The sequence below is a fragment of the Monodelphis domestica genome, chromosome 1 (genome assembly GCF_027887165.1).
Source record: "Monodelphis domestica isolate mMonDom1 chromosome 1, mMonDom1.pri, whole genome shotgun sequence".
NCBI classification, from domain to species: Eukaryota; Metazoa; Chordata; class Mammalia; order Didelphimorphia; family Didelphidae; genus Monodelphis; species Monodelphis domestica.
This window is the reverse complement of record NC_077227.1, coordinates 294,175,557-294,197,865: the sequence shown is the minus strand read 5'-3', so window position 1 is coordinate 294,197,865 and position 22,309 is coordinate 294,175,557. Positions and strand designations below refer to the sequence as shown.

General features: G+C 37.7%; 1 protein-coding gene across 11 annotated transcripts in view; it reads left to right on the top strand.

Annotated features, from left to right (window-relative positions):
* The window catches only part of MDGA2 (MAM domain containing glycosylphosphatidylinositol anchor 2), an 811,975-nt gene that overhangs the window by 281,560 nt on the left and 508,106 nt on the right, over window positions 1–22,309 (top strand). For 10 of the 11 annotated variants that reach the window (XM_056820935.1, XM_007473236.3, XM_056820917.1 and 7 more), the window contains one exon: window positions 20,638–20,812. In XM_056820935.1, coding sequence (XP_056676913.1) covers window positions 20,638–20,812 — 175 coding nt within the window. The remainder of the gene's footprint in view (window positions 1–20,637; window positions 20,813–22,309) is intronic. The other variant, XM_056820938.1, reaches the window with a different exon arrangement.

Sequence of the window (22,309 nt, the reverse complement as noted above, 5' to 3'; positions counted from 1 at the left end):
GGCTATATTTCTTTGCTGCTGCTTCCTCTGCTGCTTCTTCTTGGAAGTGAGCTCCCTGCTATTCCCCAAGTCTCACTTCCCAGATCTGGCACAGCCCTCAGGGGTGGGCTTGTGGTGCTTTCATCCAGGCCCCCAAGTATTTGGAGATTTCCCTAGCCCTGGTTCAAACTGGTGTGGTTAGTGAGGGGGAGGGATAGTCCCTTGTACAGTACTTTTATAGAGTGGGAATCCCCTCTCTCTGCCTACATTTCACATTTCATCCAGTGGAAGGAAACCTCTGCTCCTCCTGTTTTGACTTCTATCCTTTTGAGACGTTTTGTAATGATCAGTTTGGAAGAAATTTCTGAGTAGCTTCAAGTTTTCCCTGCTATTAAGCCACCATCTTGGCTCTGCCTGTCACAGCCCTTCCAATTGGAGGACTCTGACCTCACACTGAGCAAGAGACAGGTTTTTCAGGATGCCAGGAGTTTTGAATAGGTAAGGTATTATATTTTTGTCAAAGGTTTTTTACTGCATCTATTGGGATAATCATGTGGTTTTTGTTAGTTTTGTAATTTATATGGTCAATTATGCTGATACTTTTTCTAATATTAAAATAGTCTTGTGTTCCTAGTATAAATCCCACCTGGCCTCTTCTTGTGAGATATTCCTTACTAGAATTTTATTTAAAAAATTTGCATCTATATTTTCAAAACAACATGCGATTTTCTTTCTGTATTTTTGCTCTTCCTGGTTTAGTTATCATCACCATAATTGGATGATAACAGGAATTTGGTAGGATTCCTTTGCCTGTTTCCCCAAATAATTTATAAACTATTGGGATTAATTATTCCTTAAAGAATTTTTAGAGAAATTTACTTGGACTCCATTTGGTTTCGGAATATTTTCTCAGAGGTTTCATTGATGGCTTACTCGATTTATTTGTTTTAGATGGAATTAAGTACTATATTTCTTCTTTTGTTAATAAAGGCAATTTCTATTTTTGTAAATATTCATTCATTTCACTTAGATTGTTAGATTTATTGGCAAAATAGCTTCTAATGATTACTTTAATTTTCTCTTTTGGGATGAATTCACCCTTTTCATTTTGGATACTAATAATTTGATTTTCTTTCTGTTTTTTTTTTTAAGCCACATTAACCAATACTCTATCTTTTTTATATATCCCCCCCCAAAAAAAAACCCCAATTCCTATTCTTACTTATTATTAGTTCAGTGGTTCTCTTACTTTCAAATTCATTCATTTCTCTTTTGCTTTTAAGGATTTCTAACTTATTCTTTAAAATGGGATTTTTAATTAGTTTTTCTCCTAGTATTTTTAGTTGCATGCCCAATTCATCGATCTGCATTTTTCCTATTTTTGTTTAAGTTTTCAGTGTAGTTTCCCCCTAATTATTGCTGTGGCTCTATCCCATGAACTTTGGTATGCTTTTTCTTCATTGTTATTCTCTTTAATGAAGTTATTGATTTTTTTATCATTTGTTCTTTGACCCATCACTTTTTTAGAATTAGATTATTTAATTTCCAATTAATTTTTTATTTGTCTCTCCATGGATTATTTTTATTGTTATTATATTGCATTTTAATATGAACAAGATCATTTGATTATTTCTGCTTTCCTGCACTGGATTGCAAAACATTTATACCCTAATGCATGGTTACTTTTTGTGTAGGTGCCATGGACTACTGAAAAAAAAAAGTATATTCCTTTCTATCCACTTTCAGGTTTCTCCAGAGAGCTGTTAAATCTAAATTCTCTAAAATTTCACTCATTTCTTTCATATATTTTTCTTTTTTCTTTTTTGGTTTGATTTATTTAGTTGTGAGAGGGGAAATTTGAGGTCTCCCACTAGTACAGTTTTATTATTTCCTTCTGAATATCACTTCATTTCTCCTTTAAAAATGTGGAGACATGGGGGGCTGAGTTAAGATGGAAGCCTATAAGAAGCAGAAGTTTAGACCTCTGAATACCTTTCCTTACTGATCACAAACTGAATGCTCCTAGGGGACTGAAAATCAAATCTAACAAGATAAAGCTAACGAACGCTCCTGCTGGACTCAATTCAAAAGGTACGCCCCACCAAAAGCCATAATGGGAGAACACTTAGGTTTAAGGGGGAGGCAGAAGGAAGGTCCCATGACCCCTCCCCCCACCTACCTATAGCACTGAGCCCCTAGCATCAGTGGGAACCTCCGGGTGGGCAAAGGTGCTGGTCTGGAGAGTGTACCTTGAGGGCAGGACTGTGCCAGGCTCAGAGCGCTGAATACGTTCTTTAAACCTATTTTATCTTTGCACACCCAATGCACATAAAATTTCTTGTTTGAGGGAGTCAAGAAGGCCATGTAGAAGCAGCAAAATTTCAGACCTCTGAAAACCCTTCCTTACCGATAACAAACTGAATGCTCCTAGGGGACAAAAATCAAACCTAACAACAAGACAGAGCAAAGGAACCCTCCTGCTGGACTCAATTCAAAAGGTATGCCCCGCCAAAAGCCCGAATTGGAGAACACTCAGGCTTAAGGGGAAGGCAGAAGGAAGGTCCCATGACCCTTCCACCCCACCTAGAGCGCTAAGTTTCCAGCAGCAGCAGGAATCTCTGGGTGGGCAAAGGCACTGGTCTGGAGGGTGTAGCTTGTGGGCAGAGCTGTACCAGGATCAAAGTGTCAAACACAGGGAAGGAACTAGAGAGGGAGTGCAGAGCTGGCATCCTGGTCAGAGCAGCAGAGACCCTCCATTTGCTCCAGCCTTGCAGGAGGTTTTGGCCTCAGAGCACATCCAGTCTAACCCAGCTGAACTTAATTCCATCAAAAGTCTTCAGAGGTCAGGGAAGCCCAAGATCCACCACCCCTCCCCCACAGACTGCTGGACTTTAATCCAATAAAAAGCCTCCAGAGGACAGGGAAGCTCAAACTCCAACACTCCTCCCCCACAGACTTCACTGAGATATCTTCTGTCAAATCTCCAAGAGGGGAGACTGACAGAAGCCCCCAAAACAAAAAAAAATGAGAGGAGCAAGAGCACAGACAAATATGGGGAGCAAAGAAGGGGTGAATATGAGCAAACAACAGAAAAAGAAGAAAGAAATTACAATAGACAGCTTCTGTATAGGCAACAAACCAAGAGCAAATGGAACACAGGAGGAGGCAAGCAATAAAACAGAAATCCCAAAATTAGATACAGTCTTTGGCAGAACTCAAAATACAATTCAAAACACAATTAAGAGAGGCTGAAGACAATTGGGAAAAGAATTTTAAAACTAAGATAAGGCATCTGGAAACAGAAGATAGTGTCTTGAAAGCCAAAATCAACCAGCTTGAAAATCAGGCAAAGGAGATGAAAGATGAAGCAAAGAAAATGAAAGATGAGGCAAAGGAGATGAGAGATGAGGTAAAGAGAATGAAAGATGACGTCCAAAGAAAATCAGACCAGAAAGAGAATGATGACCAAAAATCCAGGAATGAAATCCAGTCTTTAAGAACCAGAATATAACAATTAGAATTAAGTGAACTCACAAGGCAGCAGGAGACTATAAAACAAAAGCAAAAGAATGAAAAAATTGAGGAAAATATGAAGCATCTCATTCACAAAACAGAGGATTTAGAAAATCATTCAAAGAGAGAAAATTTAAGAAGCATTGGTCTACCAGAAGACCATGACAAAAGAAAAAGCCTGGATGTCATATTACAGGAAATCATTCAAGAAAACTGCCCCAATATTCTAGAACAAGAGGGAAAAGTGGAGATTGAAAGAATCCACAGATTACCTACTGTACTTAATCCCCAACTGACAACACCCAGGAATGTTATAGCTAAATTGAAGAACTACCAGACCAAAGAAAAGATATTACAAGGACTTCCGGGTAAACATGGTTGCAATCTAGACTTGAATAGCTTCATCTCCCCGGCACCAAGTGAAATAGACTACCTCAAAAGATCATAAAAATCACCTTTGGAAGAAAGGAGGGTCTCTCTAGTACCCCACAGAAATGAAGGTACGTGGGGTTTGAACATTTCCACACTATAAGAAGGAGGAAAAGCTTGCACAAAAAAAGTGAACTGAGGCTTCCGGTCAAGATGGCGGCTTAGAGAAAGCTAAAGTCCAGATCTCCTGAAACCCTTCCTTACCGATCTCAAACCGAATGCTCCTAGGACATCGAAATTCAAATCGATCAACAGCATAGACCCCGGGAGTTCTCCTCCTGGACCTGGACCTGGATCAAAAGGTAAGCCCCCCCCCAAAAGCCAGAACCCGAGACCACTCAGACCTAAGGGGCAGGCAGAAGGAAGGTCCTAGGACCCATCCCCCCCAACCCAGAGTGCAGAGTCCTAGGCAGCAGAGGCAACCTCAGAGCCCCACGGCCTGCTATTCTGAAGGCCACATAATGTAAACAACCTAACCCAGTTGAGGGGGCACCCAGACAGCAGGGAAACAGAGAGAGATGGGGGGCTCATAACCCCCTGGGAGGAGCCCTTGGAGCTCCGGGAAGCCGTGGCCCCTCCCCCTCAGAGAGCAGGGTCTTGTGGAACAACAGCAACCCTCAGGGCTGGCAAAGGGCCTCAGGAGCCTGCTATTCTGAAGGCCACATCCTGAAAACAACCTGACCCAGTCGAGGGGGCACCCAGATAGCAGGGAAATAGAGAGATGGGGGAGCTCGTAGCCCCCTGGCTGGATACTTCCTCCGAATCTCAACTCAACCCAGGGAAAGCTAATCTTCTTATCAGGAGCCCTCGCCCAGAGCTCTGGGAAGCCGCAGCCACTCCCCCTCAGAGAGCAGGGTCTTCGGAAACAACAGTAACCCTCAGGGCTGGAAAAAGGACCCCAGGGCTGGCTATTCTGAAGGCTGCACCCTGAAAACAACCTGACCCAGTCGAGGGAGCACCCAGACAGCAGGAAAACAGAGATGGGGAGAGCTTATAACTCCCTGGCTGGATCCCTCCATCCCAGTCTCAGGTCCCTGCCTCAGGGCACACTCAATTCAACCCAGGGACACACCAGCAATTCCTGGCTTCCCCAGGAAGACAGAAAAACAACTTCATAGAAAGGACAATCTGCCTGGGGCTAAAACCTCTGAGCACCAGACAGAGATAAGAAAAGCTAATCCTCCCCACTCAGATAGAGATGGCAAACTACACTGAAGCACAAAAGCCCCCAAATTTGAAAAGAAACAAGAAGAGGGGGAAACTTTGGACACATTTTATGGAGCAAAAATACAAAACACAGAGGAGACAGAAGAGGAAACACAAGCAAATGCTCTGAAACCTTCCAAAGGAAATGGAAACTCTCCACAAACCCATGAAGAATTTGAATCAGAAATGATCAAAAAGATGGAAGCCTTCTGGGAGGAAAAGTGGGAAATAATGCAAAAGAAATTCACGCATCTACAAAACCAGTATGACCAAACAGAAAAGGATAACCAGTCCTTAAAACAAGAACTAATAAAGCAAAACCAAAATGCCAAGAAATTTAGAAGAGAATATAAAATATTTCACTGACAAGTTGACAGATTTGGAAAATGGAGGGAGAAGAGATAATTTAAGAATAATTGGACTTCCAGAAAAGCCAGCAAACTCGACATTGTAATACAAGATATAATTAAAGAAAATTGCCCAGAGATTCTAGAACAAGGGGGCAATACAGCCACTGACAGAGCACACAGAACACCCTCTACACAAAACCCCCAAAAGACAACTCCCAGGAATGTAATTGCCAAATTCCAAAGCTATCAAACAAAAGAAAAAATCCTACAGGAAGCCAGAAAAAGACACTTTAGATATAAAGGAATGCCAATCAGGGTCACACAAGACCTTGCAAGTTCTACTTTGAATGATCGTAAGGCATGGAACATGATCTTCAGAAAGGCAAGAGAGCTGGGTCTCCAATCAAGAATCAACTACCCAGCAAAACTGACTATATACTTCCAAGGGAAAGTATGGGCATTCAACAAAATAGAAGATTTCCAACTTTTTGCAAAGAAAAGACCAGAGCTCTGTGGAAAGTTTGATACCCAAAGTCAAAGAGCAAGGAATACCTGAAAAGGTAAATATTAAGGAAAGGGGAAAAATGTTATCTTCTTCTTTTATTCAAACTCTCTTCTACAAGGACTACATTTATATCAATCTATGTATACTAATATGTGGGGAAAATGTAATGTATAAATAGGGGGTAAAGAAAGACCAAATAGAATAATCGTTCTCACACAAAGATTCACATGGGAAGGGGAGGGGAAGAAAACTCCTATAAGAAGGAGAGGAAGGGGGGGGGGGTCTTACTTAAACCTCAATCTCAGGGAAATCAACTCTGAGAGGGAAAAACATCCAGATCCATTGGGATCTTGAATTCTATCTTACCCAACAAGGGTAAGGAGAAGGGAAAACCAAGGGGGGGAGGGGGAGAGGGAGAACAAAAAGGGAGGGAAAGAGAGGGGGGAAGGAGAGGGAAGAAAAAGGGAGTGACTAAAAAGGGAAACATCAAGGGGGACTGATTCAAAGTAAATCCCTGGACTAAAAGGTAGAGCCGAAGAAGAAAAGGGTAGAATTAGGGAAGGCAATCAAAATGCCAGGGAGTCCACAAATGACAATCATAACTTTGAACGTGAATGGGATGAACTCACCCATAAAACGTAGACGAATAGCAGAATGGATTAGAATCCAAAACCCTACCATATGTTGTCTTCAAGAAACACACATGAGGCGGGTTGACACCCACAAGGTCAGAATTAAAGGATGGAGTAAGACCTTCTGGGCCTCAACTGATAGAAAGAAGGCAGGAGTGGTAATCATGATATCTGATAAAGCCAATGCAAAAATAGACCTGATCAAAAGGGATAGGGAAGGTAATTATATTTTGTTAAAAGGGACTCTAGACAATGAGGAAATATCATTAATCAACATGTATGCACCAAATAATATAGCATCCAAATTTCTAATGGAGAAACTAGGAGAATTGAAGGAAGAAATATACAATAAAACCATATTAGTGGGAGACTTAAACCAACCATTATCAAATTTAGATAAATCAAATCAAAAAATAAATAAGAAAGAGGTAAAAGAAGTGAATGAAATCTTAGAAAAATTAGAATTAATAGACATATGGAGAAAAATAAATAGGGATAAAAAGGAATACATCTTCTTCTCAGCACCACATGGCACATTCACAAAAATTGACCATACATTAGGTCACAGAAACATAGCACACAAATGCAGAAAAGCAGAAATAATAAATGAAGTCTTTTCAGATCACAAGGCAATAAAAATAACGATCAGTAATGGTATGTGGAAAACCAAATCAAAAACTAATTGGAAATTAAACAATATGATACTCCAAATTTGTTTAGTTAGAGAAGACATCATAGAAACAATTAATAATTTCATTGAGGAAAATGACAATGGCGAGACATCCTTACAAACCTGATAGGATGCAGCCAAAGCAGTAATCAGAGGTAAATTCATATCCCTGAGTGCATATATCAACAAACTAGGGAGAGCAGAGATCAATCAATTGGAAATGCAAATAAAAAAACTCAGAAGCGATCAAATTAAAACCCCCCAGAAGAAAACCAAACTAGAAATCCTAAAAATTAAGGGAGAAATTAATAAAATCAAAAGTGATAGAATTATTGATTTAATAAATAAGACAAGAAGCTGGTACTTTGAAAAAACAAACAAACTACACAAAGTACTAGTCAATCTAATTAAAAAAAGGAAAGAAGAAAAGCAAATTAACAGCATCAAAGATGAAAAGGGGGACATCACCTCTGATGAAGAGGAAATTAAGGCAATCATTAAAAATTACTTTGCCCAATTATATGGCAATAAACACACCAATTTAAGTGATATGGATGAATATATACAAAAATACAAACTGCTTAGACTAATAGAAGAAGAAATAGAATTCTTAAATAATCCCATATCAGAAAATGAAATCCAACAGGCCATCAAAGAACTCCCTAAGAAAAAATCACCAGGACCCGACGGATTCACAAGTGAATGCTATCAAACATTCAGAGAACAGTTAATCCCAATACTATACAAACTATTTGACATAATAAGTAAAGAGGGAATTCTACCAAACTCCTTTTATGACAGAAACATGGTACTGATTCCAAAACCAGGCCAGACAAAAACAGAGAAAGAAAACTATAGACCAATCTCCCTAATGAATATAGATGCAAAAATCTTAAATAGGATACTAGCAAAAAGACTCCAGCAAGTGATCATAAGGTCATCCAACATGATCAAGTAGGATTTATACCAAGGATGCAGGGCTGGTTCAATATTAGGAAAACTATCCACATAATTGACCACATCAACAAGCAAACCAACAAGAACCACATGATTATTTCAATAGACGCAGAATAAGCCTTTGATAAAATACAACATCCATTCCTATTAAAAACACTAGAAAGAACAGGAATAGAAGGGTCGTTCCTGGGACTTCCGGGTAATCATGGCTGCAATCTAGATGCCACACACTTCCTCTCCCCGACACAGAACAAAACAGACTACATCAAAGGAGCATAAAAATCACCTTTGGTGGAACAGGACTCCCCAGTATCCCACAGAGGTGAAGGTACGTGGGGCTTGAACATTTCCACACTATAATAAGAAGGAGGAAAAGCTTGCACAGAAAAGTGAACTGAGCCTCCCTTCCCCCACCACCTCCCCAACCAAACCAGAGTGAGCTACCTGAGCGCTCACCGGGACAGCGAATGAGTGGGGAATGTCTCTGTCTGGGGGGGGGGAGGGCACTCCAAGGTCCTTGGGATCTGGGGACTGCCAGGAAAAAACATCTCAGGGTGGTTTCACTGGAGAACCCGGCGCTGAGCACGGGAGTCAGTGGAACTGTACTTGGGGCGGCTGCTCTGAACATCTCCGCGGAGCTAAACACCAGGGGTGGACCACGTGCTGATTATCTGGGCGGAGCTGAACACCTGGGCAGTGTGGCTGTGATCAGGGACCCAGCATTCTAAGAAACCTTGGAGGCTGGGAAGAACTAGTCTGAAGCAACGTAAATTCACAGAAAAACCGCCCATATAACCCAGACCCCAGACCAAAAAGGAAAGGGGAATATAACCACCAAAGGGATGGCTCACATGGCCCAAAATCAAGCCTCCAGGAAGAAAGGGAAAAAAGTGACTATTGAAAACTTTTATGGTGGAAGTACCCAAGGAAAAGAGGAGAATGAGGAGGAAACCCCCCAAAAAATCAGAACATGCCTCCCAAAATGGAAACTATCAACAAGCTCTGGAAGATCTCAAACTGGAACTTATCCAAAAGATGGAAACCTGGAAAGAAAAATGGGAGAAAGAAATCAGCAGTCTGACAGATAAGACTGCTCAATTGGAAAAAGAGCTCGAAGCATCCAATAGAAGGGCAGACAAAGCTGAAAAGCAAAGCCAGTCCCTAACGACCAGAATCAAGCAACTCAAAGAAAGTGAGATGATAAAACAGCAAGAATCAATAAAGCAAACCCCAAAAAATAATGAATTAGAAGAAAACATAAAATATCTCACTGAGAAGGTCATCGATCTGGAAAACAGAGATAAACAATAAACTAAATATTATTCTACAGGAGATTATAAAAGAAAATTTCCCCCACGTTCTGGAGCAAGGGGGCAAAATAGAAATAGAAAGGATTTATAGATCACCCTCTATACTAAATCCCCAAAAGACAACCCCTAGGAATGTAATTGCCAAATTCAAGAGCTTCCAAGAAAAGGAGAAAATTCTACAAGAAGCCAAGAAGAGGAGCTTCAGATATAAGGGGGCTCCCATAAGGATCACACAGGACTTAGTGGCTAACACACTAAGAGACCGCAAAGCATGGAACACGATATTTAGAAAGGCAAGAGACCTGGGTCTCCAACCAAGAATCAACTACCCAGCAAAACTGACTATATACTTCCAGGGGAAAGTATGGGCATTCAACAAAATAGAAGATTTCCAAGAATTTGCTAAGAAAAGACCAGAACTTAGTGGAAAATTTGATATCCAAGCACAGAAAGCAAGAGAAACATGAAAAGGTAAATATGAAAGAAAGGGAAAAGGAGATAAATCTTATCTTTTTCTTTAAGTCAAACTCTCTTCTATAAGGACTACGTTTACATCAAATTATATACATTAATATGTGGGGAAAATGTTTTGTGTAACTCTCATAAATTGTAGCATCATAAGAGTAGTTAGAAGAAACATGCATAGGGAAAGATTGGGGCATTAAGAAGATTTGGGGAAATTGGGGGCAAGGAAAGGGAAAGGGAGGGGGGAACTGTCGATAATACTAAGATTTACTTCAAGAAATAGGGGGGGACTTAATAGAATAATCTTTCCCATATAAAGATACACATGGGAAGAGGAGGGGAAGGACTCTAGTATGAGAAGGAGAGGAAGAGAGCGTGAAGTGGAATTACTTAAACCTTACTCTCAGTGAAAGCAAATCTGAGAGGGAAGAACATCTAGATCCAGTGGGATCCTGAATTCTATCTTATCCATTAGGGCAAGAAAGAAAGGAAAATTAAGGAGAGGGATGGGGAAGGGAGTATAAAAAGGGAGGGAAGGAGAGGGGGGAGGGGAAGGGAGCATAAAAAGGGAAGGGCTAGAAAAGGAAGCATCTCAAGGGAGGGGGCTAGGGGGACTGACCTAAAGTAAATCACTGGTTCAAAAGGAGAAAGCTAAAGAAGAAAGGTCAGAACTAGGGGAAGATATCAAAATCACAGCGAATCCACAAATGACAATCATTACTTTGAACGTGAATGGGATGAACTCACCCATAAAACGTAGACAAATAGCAGATTGGATTAAAACCCAAAACCCTACCATATGTTGTCTTCAAGAAACTCATATGAGACGGGTTGACACTCACAAGGTTAGAATTAAAGGTTGGAGTAAGACCTTTTGGGCCTCAACTGATAGAAAGAAGGCAGGAGTTGCAATCATGATATCTGACAAAGCCAAAGCACAAATAGACCTGATCAAAAGGGATAGGGAAGGTAAATGTATTCTGCTAAAAGGGAGTATAGACAATGAGGAAATATCACTAATCAACATGTATGCACCAAAGGGTATAGCATCCAAATTTTTAATGGAAAAACTAGGAGAATTAAAGGAGGAAATAGACACTAAAACCATATTAGTGGGAGACTTGAACCAACCACTATCAAATTTAGATAAATCAAACCAAAAAATAAGCAAGAAAGAGGTAAAAGAGGTGAATGAAATCTTAGAAGAATTAGAGCTAATAGACATATGGAGAAAAATAAATAAGGACGAAAAGGAATACATCTTCTTTTCAGCACCACATGGCACATTCACAAAAATAGATCATACACTAGGTCACAGAAACATGGCACTCAAATGCAGAAAAGCAGAAATAATAACTGCAGCCTTTTCAGATCACAAGGCAATAAAAATATTGATCGGCAAGGGTACATGGAGAGCCAAATCAAAAATTAATTGGAAATTAAATAATATGATACTCCAAAATCAGATAGAGAAGAAATCATAGAAACAATTAATGATTTCATTGAAGAAAATGACAACGGCGAAACATCCTTTCAAACCTTATGGGATGCAGCAAAGGCAGTACTTAGAGGAAAATTCATATCCCTGAGTGCATATATTAACAAATTAAGGAGGACAGAGATCACGGAATTGGAAATGCAAATCAAAAAACTTGAGAATGAACAAATTAAAAACCCCCAGAAGAAAACCATACTAGAGATCCTAAAAATTAAGGGAGAAATTTATAAAATTGAAAGTGACAGAACTATTGAGCTAATAAACAAGACTAGAAGCTGGTACTTTGAAAAAAACAGACAAAATAGACAAAGTACTGGTTAATCTAATTAAAAAAAGGAAAGAAGAAAGGCAAATTAAAAGCATCAAGGATGAAAAGGGGGATCTCACCTCCAATGAAGAGGAAATTAAGGCAATCATTAAAAACTACTTTGCCCAACTATATGGCAATAAATATACCAACCTAGGTGATATGGATGAATATCTACAAAAATATAAATGCCTAGACTAACAGAAGAAGAAATAGTTTTCTTAAATAATCCCATATCAGAAAAAGAAATCCAACAGGCCATCAAAGAACTTCCTAAGAAAAAATCCCCAGGGCCTGACGGATACACCAGTGAATTTTATCAAACATTCAGAGAACAGTTAATCCCAATACTATACAAACTATTTGACATAATAAGCAAAGAAGAAGTTCTACCAAACTCCTTTTATGACACAAACATGGTACTAATTCCAAAGCCATGCAGGCCAAAAACAGAGAAAGAAAATTATAGACCAATCTCCCTAACGAATATAGATGCAAAAATCTTAAATAGGATACTAGCAAAAAGACTCCAGCAAGTGATCAGAAGGGTCATCCACCATGATCAAGTAGGATTTATACCAGGAATCAGGGCTGGTTCAACATTAGGAAAACTATCCACATACTTGACCACATCAACAAGCAAACCAACAAGAACCACATGATTATCTCAATAGATGCAGAAAAAGCCTTTGAAAAAATACAACACCCATTCCTACTAAAAACACTAGAAAGCATAGGAATAGAAGGGTCATTTCTAAAAATAATAAACAGTATATATCTAAAACCATCAACTAATATCATCTGCAATGGGGATAAACTAAATCCATTCCCATTAAGATCAGGAGTGAAACAAGGATGCCCATTATCACCTCTATTATTTGACATTGTATTAGAAACACTAGCAATAGCAATTAGAGAAGAAAAAAAAAATTGAAGGCACTAAAATAGGCAAGGAGGAGACCAAATTATCGCTCTTTGCAGATGACATGATGGTCTACTTAAAGAATCCTAGAGATTCAACCAAAAAGCTAATTGAAATAATCAACAACTTTAGCAAAGTTGCAGAATACAAAATAAACCCACATAAATCATCAGCTTTTCTATATAATTCCAACACAGCTTAGCAGCAAGAACTAGAAAGAGAAATCCCATTCAAAATTACCTTAGACAAAATAAAATACTTAGGAATCTATCTCCTGAGACAAACACAGGATCTATATGAACACAACTACAAAACACTTCCCACCCAACTAAAACTAGACTTGAGCAATTGGAAGAACATTTACTGCTCATGGGTAGGACGAGTCAATATAATAAAAATGACCATCCTACCCAAACTCATCTATCAATTTAGTGCCATACCCATGGAACTTCCAAATTTTTTTTTACTGATTTAGAAAAAACCATAACAAAGTTCATTTGGAAGAACAACAGATCAAGGATATCCAGGGAAATAATGAAAAAAAAAATACAAAGGAAGGGGGTCTTGCAGTCCCAGATCTCAGACTGTATTATAAAGTAGCTGTCATCAAAACAATTTGGTAGTGGCTAAGAGACAGAAAGGAGGATCAGTGGAATAGACTGGGGGCAGGCAACCTCAGCAAGACAGTATATGACAAACCCAAAGATCCCAGATTTTGGGACAAAAATCCAGTATTTCATAAAAACTGCTGGGAAAATTGGAGGACAGTGTGGGAAAGATTAGGTTTAGATCAACACCTCACACCCTACACCAAGATAAATTCAAAATGGGTGAATGACTTGAACATAAAGAAGGAAACTATAAGAAAATTAGGCGAACACAGAATAGTATACATGTCAGACCTTTGGGAAGTGAAAGACTTCAAAACCAAGCAAGACTTAGAAAGAGTTACAAAATGCAAAATAAATAATCTGGATTACATCAAATTAAAAAGTTTTTGTACAAACAAAACCAATGTAACCAAAATCAGAAGGGTAGCAACAAATTGGGAAACAATCTTCATAAAAACCTCTGACAAAGGTTTAATTACTCACATTTATAAAGAACTAAATCAATTGTACAAAATATCAAGCCATTCTCCAATTGACAAATGGGCAAGGTACATGAAAAGGCAGTTCTCAGCCAAAGAAATCAAAACTATTAATAAGCACATGAAAAAGTGCTCTATATCTCTTATAATCAGAGAGATGCAAATCAAAACAACTCTGAGGTATCACCTCACACCTAGCAGATTGGCTAACATGACAGCTATGGAAAGTAATGAATGCTGGAGGGGGTGTGGTAAAGTGGGGACACTAATTCATTGCTGGTGGAGTTGTGAATTGATCCAATCATTCGGGAGGGCAATTTGGAACTATGCCCAAAGGATGATAAAAGACTGTCTGCCCTTTGATCCAGCTATAGCACTGCTGGGTTTGTACCCCAAAGAGACAATAAGGAAAAAGACTTGTACAACAGTATTCATAGCTGCACTCTTTGTGGTGGCCAAAAATTGGAAAACGCGGGGATGCCCGTCAATTGGGGAATGGCTGAACAAATTGTGGTATATGTTGGTGATGGAATACTATTGTGCTAAAAGGAATAATAAAGTAGAGGAATTCCATGGAGACTGGAACAACCTCCAGGAAGTGATGCAGAGTGAAAGGAGCAGAATCAAAAAAACATTGTACACAGAGACTGATACATTGTGGTACAATCGAAGGTGATGGACTTCTCCATTATTGTCAATTCAATGTCCCTGAACAATCTGCAGGGATCTAAAAAATATTATCCACAAGCAGAGGATAAACTGTGGGAGTAAAAACACCAATGAAAAGCAACTGCTTGACTACAGGGTTGGAGGGAATATGACTGAGGAGAGACCCTAAATGAACACTATAATGCAAATTCCAACAACAGGGAAATGGGTTTGAGTCAACAACACATGTGATAACCAGTGGAATCGTGCATTGGCTATGGGAGAGGGAAAGCTGGTGGCAGGGGGGGAGGGGAGGAAAAGAAAATGATCTTTGTTTCCAGTGAATAATGTATGGAAATGACCAAATAAAATAATGTTTAAAATTAAAAAAAAAAGAAGGGTCGTTCCTAAAAATGATAAACAGTATATGTCTAAATCCATCAGGTAATATCATCTGCAATAGGGATAAACTAGATGCATTCCCAATAAGATCAGTAGTGAAACAAGGATGCCCATTATCACCTCTACTATTTGACATTGTACTAGAAACACTAGCAATAGCAATTAGAGAAGAAAAAGAAATTGAAGGCACTAAAATAGGCAAGGAGGAGACCAAGTTATCACTCTTTGCAGTAGACATGATGGTCTACTTAAAGAATCCTAGAGATTCAACCAAAAAGCTAATTGAAATAATCAACAACTTTAGCAAAGTTGCAGAATACAAAATAAACCCACATAAATCATCAGCTTTTCTATATAATTCCAACACAGCTTAGCAGCAAGAACTAGAAAGAGAAATCCCATTCAAAATCTCCTTAGACAAAATAAAATACCTAGGAATCTACCTCCTGAGACAAACACAGGAACTATATGAACACAGCTACAAAACACTCTCCACACAACTAAAACTATACTTGAGCAATTGGAAAAACATTAACTGCTCATGGATAGGACGAGTCAATATAATAAAAATGACCATCCTACCCAAACTTATTTATCTATTTAGTGCCATACCCACTGAACTCCCCAAAAATTTCTTTACTGATTTAGAAAAAAACATAATAAAGTTCATTTGGAAGAACAAAGGATCAAGGATATCCAGGGAAATAATTTAAAAAAAACACAAATGATGGGGGTCTTGCAGTCCCAGACCTCAAACTATATTACAAAGCAGCAGTCATCAAAACAATTTGGTACTGGCTAAGAAACAGAAAGGAGGATCAGTGGAATAGACTGGGGGCAAGCTACCTCAGCAAGACAGTATATGACAAACCCAAAGATCCCAGCTTTTCGGACAAAAATCCACTATTTGATAAAAACTGCTGGGAAAATTGGAAGACAGTGTTGGAGAGATTAGGAATGGATCAACACCTCACACCCTACACCAAGATAAATTCAAAATGGGTGAATGACTTAAACATAAAGAAGGAAACCATAAGTAAATTGGGTAAACACAGAATAGTATACCAGACCTTTGGGAAGGGAAAGACTTTAAAAACAAGCAAGACAGAAAGAGTCACAAAATGTAAAATAAATAATTTCGACTATACCAAAATAAAAAAACTTTTGTACAAGCAATAGCAATGTAACTAAAATCAGAAGGGAAGCAATAAAGTGGGAAAAAAATCTTCATAAAAACCTCTGACAAAGGTTTAATTACTCAAATTTATAAAGAGCTAAATCATTTGTACAAAAAATCATGCCACTCTCCAATTGATAAATGAGTAAGGTACATGAATAGGCAGTTTTCAGATAAAGAAATCAATACTATTAATAAGCACATGAAGAAGTGTTCTAAATCTCTTATAATCAGAGAGATGCAAATCAAAACAACTCTGAGGTATCACCTCACACCTAGCAGATTGGCCAACATGACAGCAGAGGAAATCAGTGAATGCTGGAGGAGATGTGGCAAAGTAGGGACATTAATTCATTGCTGTTGGAGTTGTGAACTGATCCAACCATTCTGGAGGGCAATTTGGAACGATGCCCAAAGGGCGATAAAAGAATGTCTGCTATTTGATCCAGCCATAGCACTGCTGGGTTTATACCCCAAAGAGATAATAAGGAAAAAGACTTGTACAAGAATATTCATAAATGCGCTCTTTGTGGTGGTCAATAATTGGAAAATGAGGGGATTTCCATCAGTTGGGGAATGGTTGAACAAATTGTGGTATATGTTGGTGATGGAATACTATTGTGCAGAAAAGAACAATAAAGTGAAGGAATTCCATGGAGACTGGAACAACCTCCAGAAAGTGATGCAGAGAGAGAGGAGCAGAACCAGGAGAACATTGTACACAGAGACTGATACACTGTGGTATAATCAAACATAATGGACTTCTCCATTAGTGGTGATGTAAAGTCCCTGAACAATCTGCACGGATCTAGGAGAAAAACACTATCCACAAGCAGAGGACAAACTGTGGGAGTAGAAACACCGAGGAAAAGCAAATGCCTGACTACAGCAGTTGAGGGGCCATGTCAGAGGAAAGACTCTAAACAAACACTCTAATGCAAATACTAACAACATTGCAATGGGTTCGAATCAAGAACACATGTGATACCCAATGGAATCACGCATCGTCTATGGGGGTTGGGGGTAAGAAAAGAAAATGATTTTTGTCTCTAATGAATAATGCTTGGAAATGATCAAATAAAATATTATTTTAAAAAAAGTGTCACCTTGGAGGCAGAGTCAAGATGGCAATGTAGAGGCAGCAAAAATTCAGACCCCTGAAAACCCTTCCTTACCAATTAAAAACAAAATGCTTCTCGGGGACAGAAAATCCAATCTAACAACAGGACATAGCTAAGGAACCCTCTTGTTGGATTCAACTAAAAAAGTCTGAATTCCAGAATACTCAAGTTTAAAGGGGAAGGAAAAAGGAAGGTCTCAGGATCCCTTTCCTACCTACAGTACTGAGCCTTCAGAGATGGATGGAATCTCTGGGCCAGGGAGGGCACTAGTCTGGAGAGAGTACCTTCTGGGCACAGTTGTTCCTGGCTCAGGGCTTTGAACACAGGCAGCAGAGAGGCAGCTGGATGAGAATTTCAGAGAAGGCAGCCCAACCACAGACACTCTAAATTGCGACCCCCCCCCCCTTCCCAAGGTTTTGGCCTCAGGGCACATCCAGTTCTGTAAGATCAACTCTGCCCTGTCTTAATCTTATCAATAAGGCTGATAAGAAGCCTTCAGAGGGCAGGGAAGCTCAAGCTCCAACATCCCTCCTCCACTGACTCCACTGAGAACCTCTCTGACTGAGCTCCAAAGGTGAAGGCTGCAATTACTACAGAACACAACAATACTACATAACAAGGTGGGAAGCCCAGCTTTTTTCCAGCTTCTGCTGACAGCTGGGGTAAATCTGGCATCAGAACTCAAACTGACCAATCAGCAGAGCAGAGAAAAAGCCCCTTCAGGACAGAATAGTCCAATTCCAAAGATCAAGCACATAATGAGAGGAACAAAACTACAGGCAACTACAAGGGGGAAGGAAGGGGGAAATATGACCAAACAATAGAAAAAGAAAAAAGAAATTATAATTGAGAGGAGGATCAAGGAACACTAAGTTAAAACACAGAAACTCCAGCGAATTGGACACAGGCTTTGGAAGAACTCAAAATGGGGATGTAGACTCTAAATAATCACCCTAGTGAAAACATCAACAGCATGGAAATAGGCTCTGATCAAGGACACATCTAAAACCCAGTGGAATTGCACTTTAGCTATGTGAAGGTGTGGGGGGAGGGGAGGAAAAGCATATGATTCTTGTAACCAAGGAATAATGTTCTAAATTGACTAAATAAAATAAAAATAAAATAAAATAAAAAGTGTCACGTTAACAAATTTATATATTATAATCATTTCTGTGGAAAAACTCTTCCACCTCACCATTGAATCTTTCATTTTGCTATGTTGGAACTATAGCTGTTATGATTAATTATAGATGTCATGGGTAAAACTATTGTGTAGGCAGTTGATAGAAATTATGGAGATTTGTTTGGTACACCACTGACACTTTATTCTAAAAAGTAGGGATAGGAAAATAATGGAAGGAAACTAGGAGATTATAGATCTTAGATTTGATTACTATACTTATATTAAAACACTATACTAAATTTCTTAATAAACCCTATACTAAAATCTTCTTGCCTGCTGGAACAGGCCCAACTAATCTACTCTATCTGGTAAAATTATTTCTATCTATCTAATCTAAGCTCAATTAATAAGTCTTTCTTCTTTCAACCTCCTTAACTCCTTATCTTAAATCCAAACTGCCAGAACCCAACTGTTAGAGAGATCTCTTGAGATAGAGTGAAACTGAATGATTCAGAACGCCTATTCCCTCAAATCCAAAAATGGTGAAACTGCCTTTTACAGTGAAACAGACAGTGCAACTGCAGCTTCCTCAGTGTTCTGAGAAATAGAGCTCTCGGTAACTGACTTCTTAATTCAGAGTCTCAGATCAAACTCCCCAAACCTTAACTGCCAGTTCCTCCTGACAGAATTCCTTTCAGCCCGAAGCAGAGCAAAATGGAATTTTCTAAACTGACTCTTTCTTTCTTTTATAGTTTGTCTCTTAAAGAGACAGGCAAGATCTGTCTGTTCCTCCCTCTTAAAGTGACAGAGAGCTGCCACTTAAGGAGATACCATACAAATTAAAAACCTTCCTCTGACCTAAAACTTATGCTCCTAACAAGATAAACGAAATTACACAATTCCTTATAACATACTGATATATTCTCTTCTTTCCTTTCTGCTTGTTTTCTCTACATCTGTTCATCCAAAGTTTTGTATGTTTTTATTTTAATTTCTTATAGTCTTCATTCTTTATAGTTCTCCTCAGCCAACCTCCAGTTGATTGAATCCACTTTATTCCCAGTTCTTTGACATCATTAGGAGTGCAAATATTGGTATATGATGGACTTTGTATGTCTTCAACTTCTTTGGGGCATAAACTTAAAGTGGTAGCAGTAGTTCAAAGGGTATTATGGTCTCGTGCATAATTTTAAATTGATAGGTAAAATGTGGCAGTCTCAGTGCCTTGTGCTAGGACTTAGGACTTTACTTGTGTTCTTGTTTGGGACTTCAAAGAGTGGACATGATATGCTCTGCTGATATCTCCATTTTCAATATGCTTTACTCCTGCCTATAATGTATTTTCCCCCGTTTCCCAATTTCAAAGGTGAGTCGAAACTTGAGAGTTATTTTAATTTACTTTTCTCTTTATCATAATTTGCTGTAGTTTTTATGTCATCACTTATAGGTAGAGATTCTAAAAATAGTTATCTCTTAATCATTTCTTTGGAATGTCTTTGGTTGTTACTTAAATTGATTTCCCATAAAATGTGGACTTTAGACTTTTACCAGTGATACTTGATATAAATATTTGCCAAATTATATTTTCTTTTTCCATTATCATTGGATTTACTAATGCAAAACCACTGTAGTTTTATATAATAAAAGTAATATAGTTTATCTTTTATAAAATATTGTTTCAGATTTGTTTTAAAATCATGTTTGGCCTCTCTATAGCCATAGTTGGGAAATTTTCATGATCTCACTATCTTTTTTTTAAATGTTATGACCTTTTTAGTATTTCTTTTAATGGAACTCAACATTAAGAGAAATTTTGCTGATTTTCTTGTAATGAAATTGGAGTTATCTGTGCTTTATTTGTAAACCAAGAACTAGAATTTGAAAGATCTTTGTGATTATGCATCATATTGGTAAACTCTTGTTTTGTCATTTGTAAAATAAGATGATAATAGCATAACTACCTCCTCACAATTTTTGTGAGATTCAAATGAAATTTCATATATATATATGTATATATATAATATAATTTAAAAAGTAATATACTATTGAATGAAATAATTAAATAAAATTAATAGAAGCATATTTAAAACTCAGTTTTTAGAGCAACATATCAATATTATTTGTTTTTAAAAGCTGGATAATCAACTAGAAATTACAAATTTATCTTATAAAATGCAGGTAACAAAGTTTTAAAAATTATTTAGAGGAATGAGACAGATTATCAACTCAAAGAACATCCTTCAGAGATGTCATTCAATATTTATTTATTCTGTGAGCACACAGCTAAACTAAATTAATGGTTTCTTTCTTTCTTTTTTTGGATAATTGCTCAGATCAGATGGACCAAAACAGCAGGAAGTGCCTCTGATAGATTTCAGGATTCAAGTGTCTTCAATGAGACTTTGAGGATTACAAATATTCAACGACACCAAGGAGGCCGATACTATTGTAAAGCAGAAAATGGTTTGGGATCCCCAGCAATAAAGTCTATTAGAGTGGATGTGTATTGTAAGTAAATAGCTAAGAAAATTTTACTATACTATAGCAGAATTTTAGATACAAGTATATGCTGTAAAAATAACCATTAAGATTGTGTTACTGATTCCACTAAAGAATCCCAAATCTGGGTAGAAATTAAATACTTAAGATACAACACAATTACAACTCAATTTAAAAGAAAAGTTTTTTTTTAAACAGCATATTGAAGTACAGGCAATTTGAGATAGTAAATTTGGAGACTTGGGTTTACCACTTACCTCTTAAGTATACTACTTGTGTTTTTCCTCTGTTTCCAGGAAAATCTCTGAAACTTTAAGTTGAATATAGGATATATTATGTTGATTAGAATTGATACAGAATTTTCCACACCAGAAATTTCCTATACTGACAAAATCACAGATTCAGAGCTCCTCTATTTCACTCCTACCAAAAAAAAAAGTTAGAAAAAGAAACCTTAAAGTTCAATGAGTTTATCCTTGTTTTACAAATGATGACTCTGTAACTGAGAGCAATATTCAAACCCAGGGCTCCTACCCACTATGCTACATTGCCTTTTAAGAGTTTACAAGTCATTTTAAGCTTTACCAGTAACTTCATTGGCTATTAAGATACATAAAACAATATTTTAATATATGACTTCTGTTTCTTTATACCTCTACATTAGTTGAAAGAAACTACCAAAGGTAACATTAAAGTCTTCAGCTTGTCTTCTGTAACCTAATTTCATTTTTCTGATCTTTATTCTCACCTCTTGTGCACACTTCCACTGAAAAACAAAAACAAAAACGGGGAAGAATCATGAATTACTCATTCTCACTTTGTTGATTAATTGACTGAAATTTATTACCATTCAAACAAAAATGTAACTTTATTCAGCTCTTGTAGTTTATTGTTATTTTTTAAATTTCCATTGTGAATCTTGCTTGTTTTCTCTTTTTTCTATGGTTTTCTACTACATTTTCAAATAACTGGTAAGTAGGTAGAAAAAAATAGCTTATGCTGTCTTTATTCCCTATATTCCTTTTTTTCTTTTTTATATTTAAAAATTATTTGTATTTTTATATCCATAGCTATAATACTTAGAGATGCCCCAAAGTATTTAACAAGATTATTATCATCTTTTGAAACCCTTACCTTCCATCTTAGAATCAATATTGTGTATTGGTTCTAAGGCAGAAGAGTAGTATGGCAGTTAGAACATAATAGTTAGACATATGAACTATTATATATCTTAACACTTCCACAGTCTTCTGCTTTCCTTCTAAAATAAATTGGTGATGTAGCTTCTAGGTAAAAAGTAATTTATGCCTTTTTGTAAATTAGTTTCTTGACAGCAGAAATTATCTCACTTTTACATTCCTTTGCACCCCTCCCCCAGCTCCTAGTAAAACCTTAATTAATGATTGTCGATTAATTGGTAGATTTAAGAACCAAAACACAAATGTTTTTGTTACAATTCTGCCAGCATGCTATCCTTCTACCTCATTTTTTCTCTATGCAGAGAAT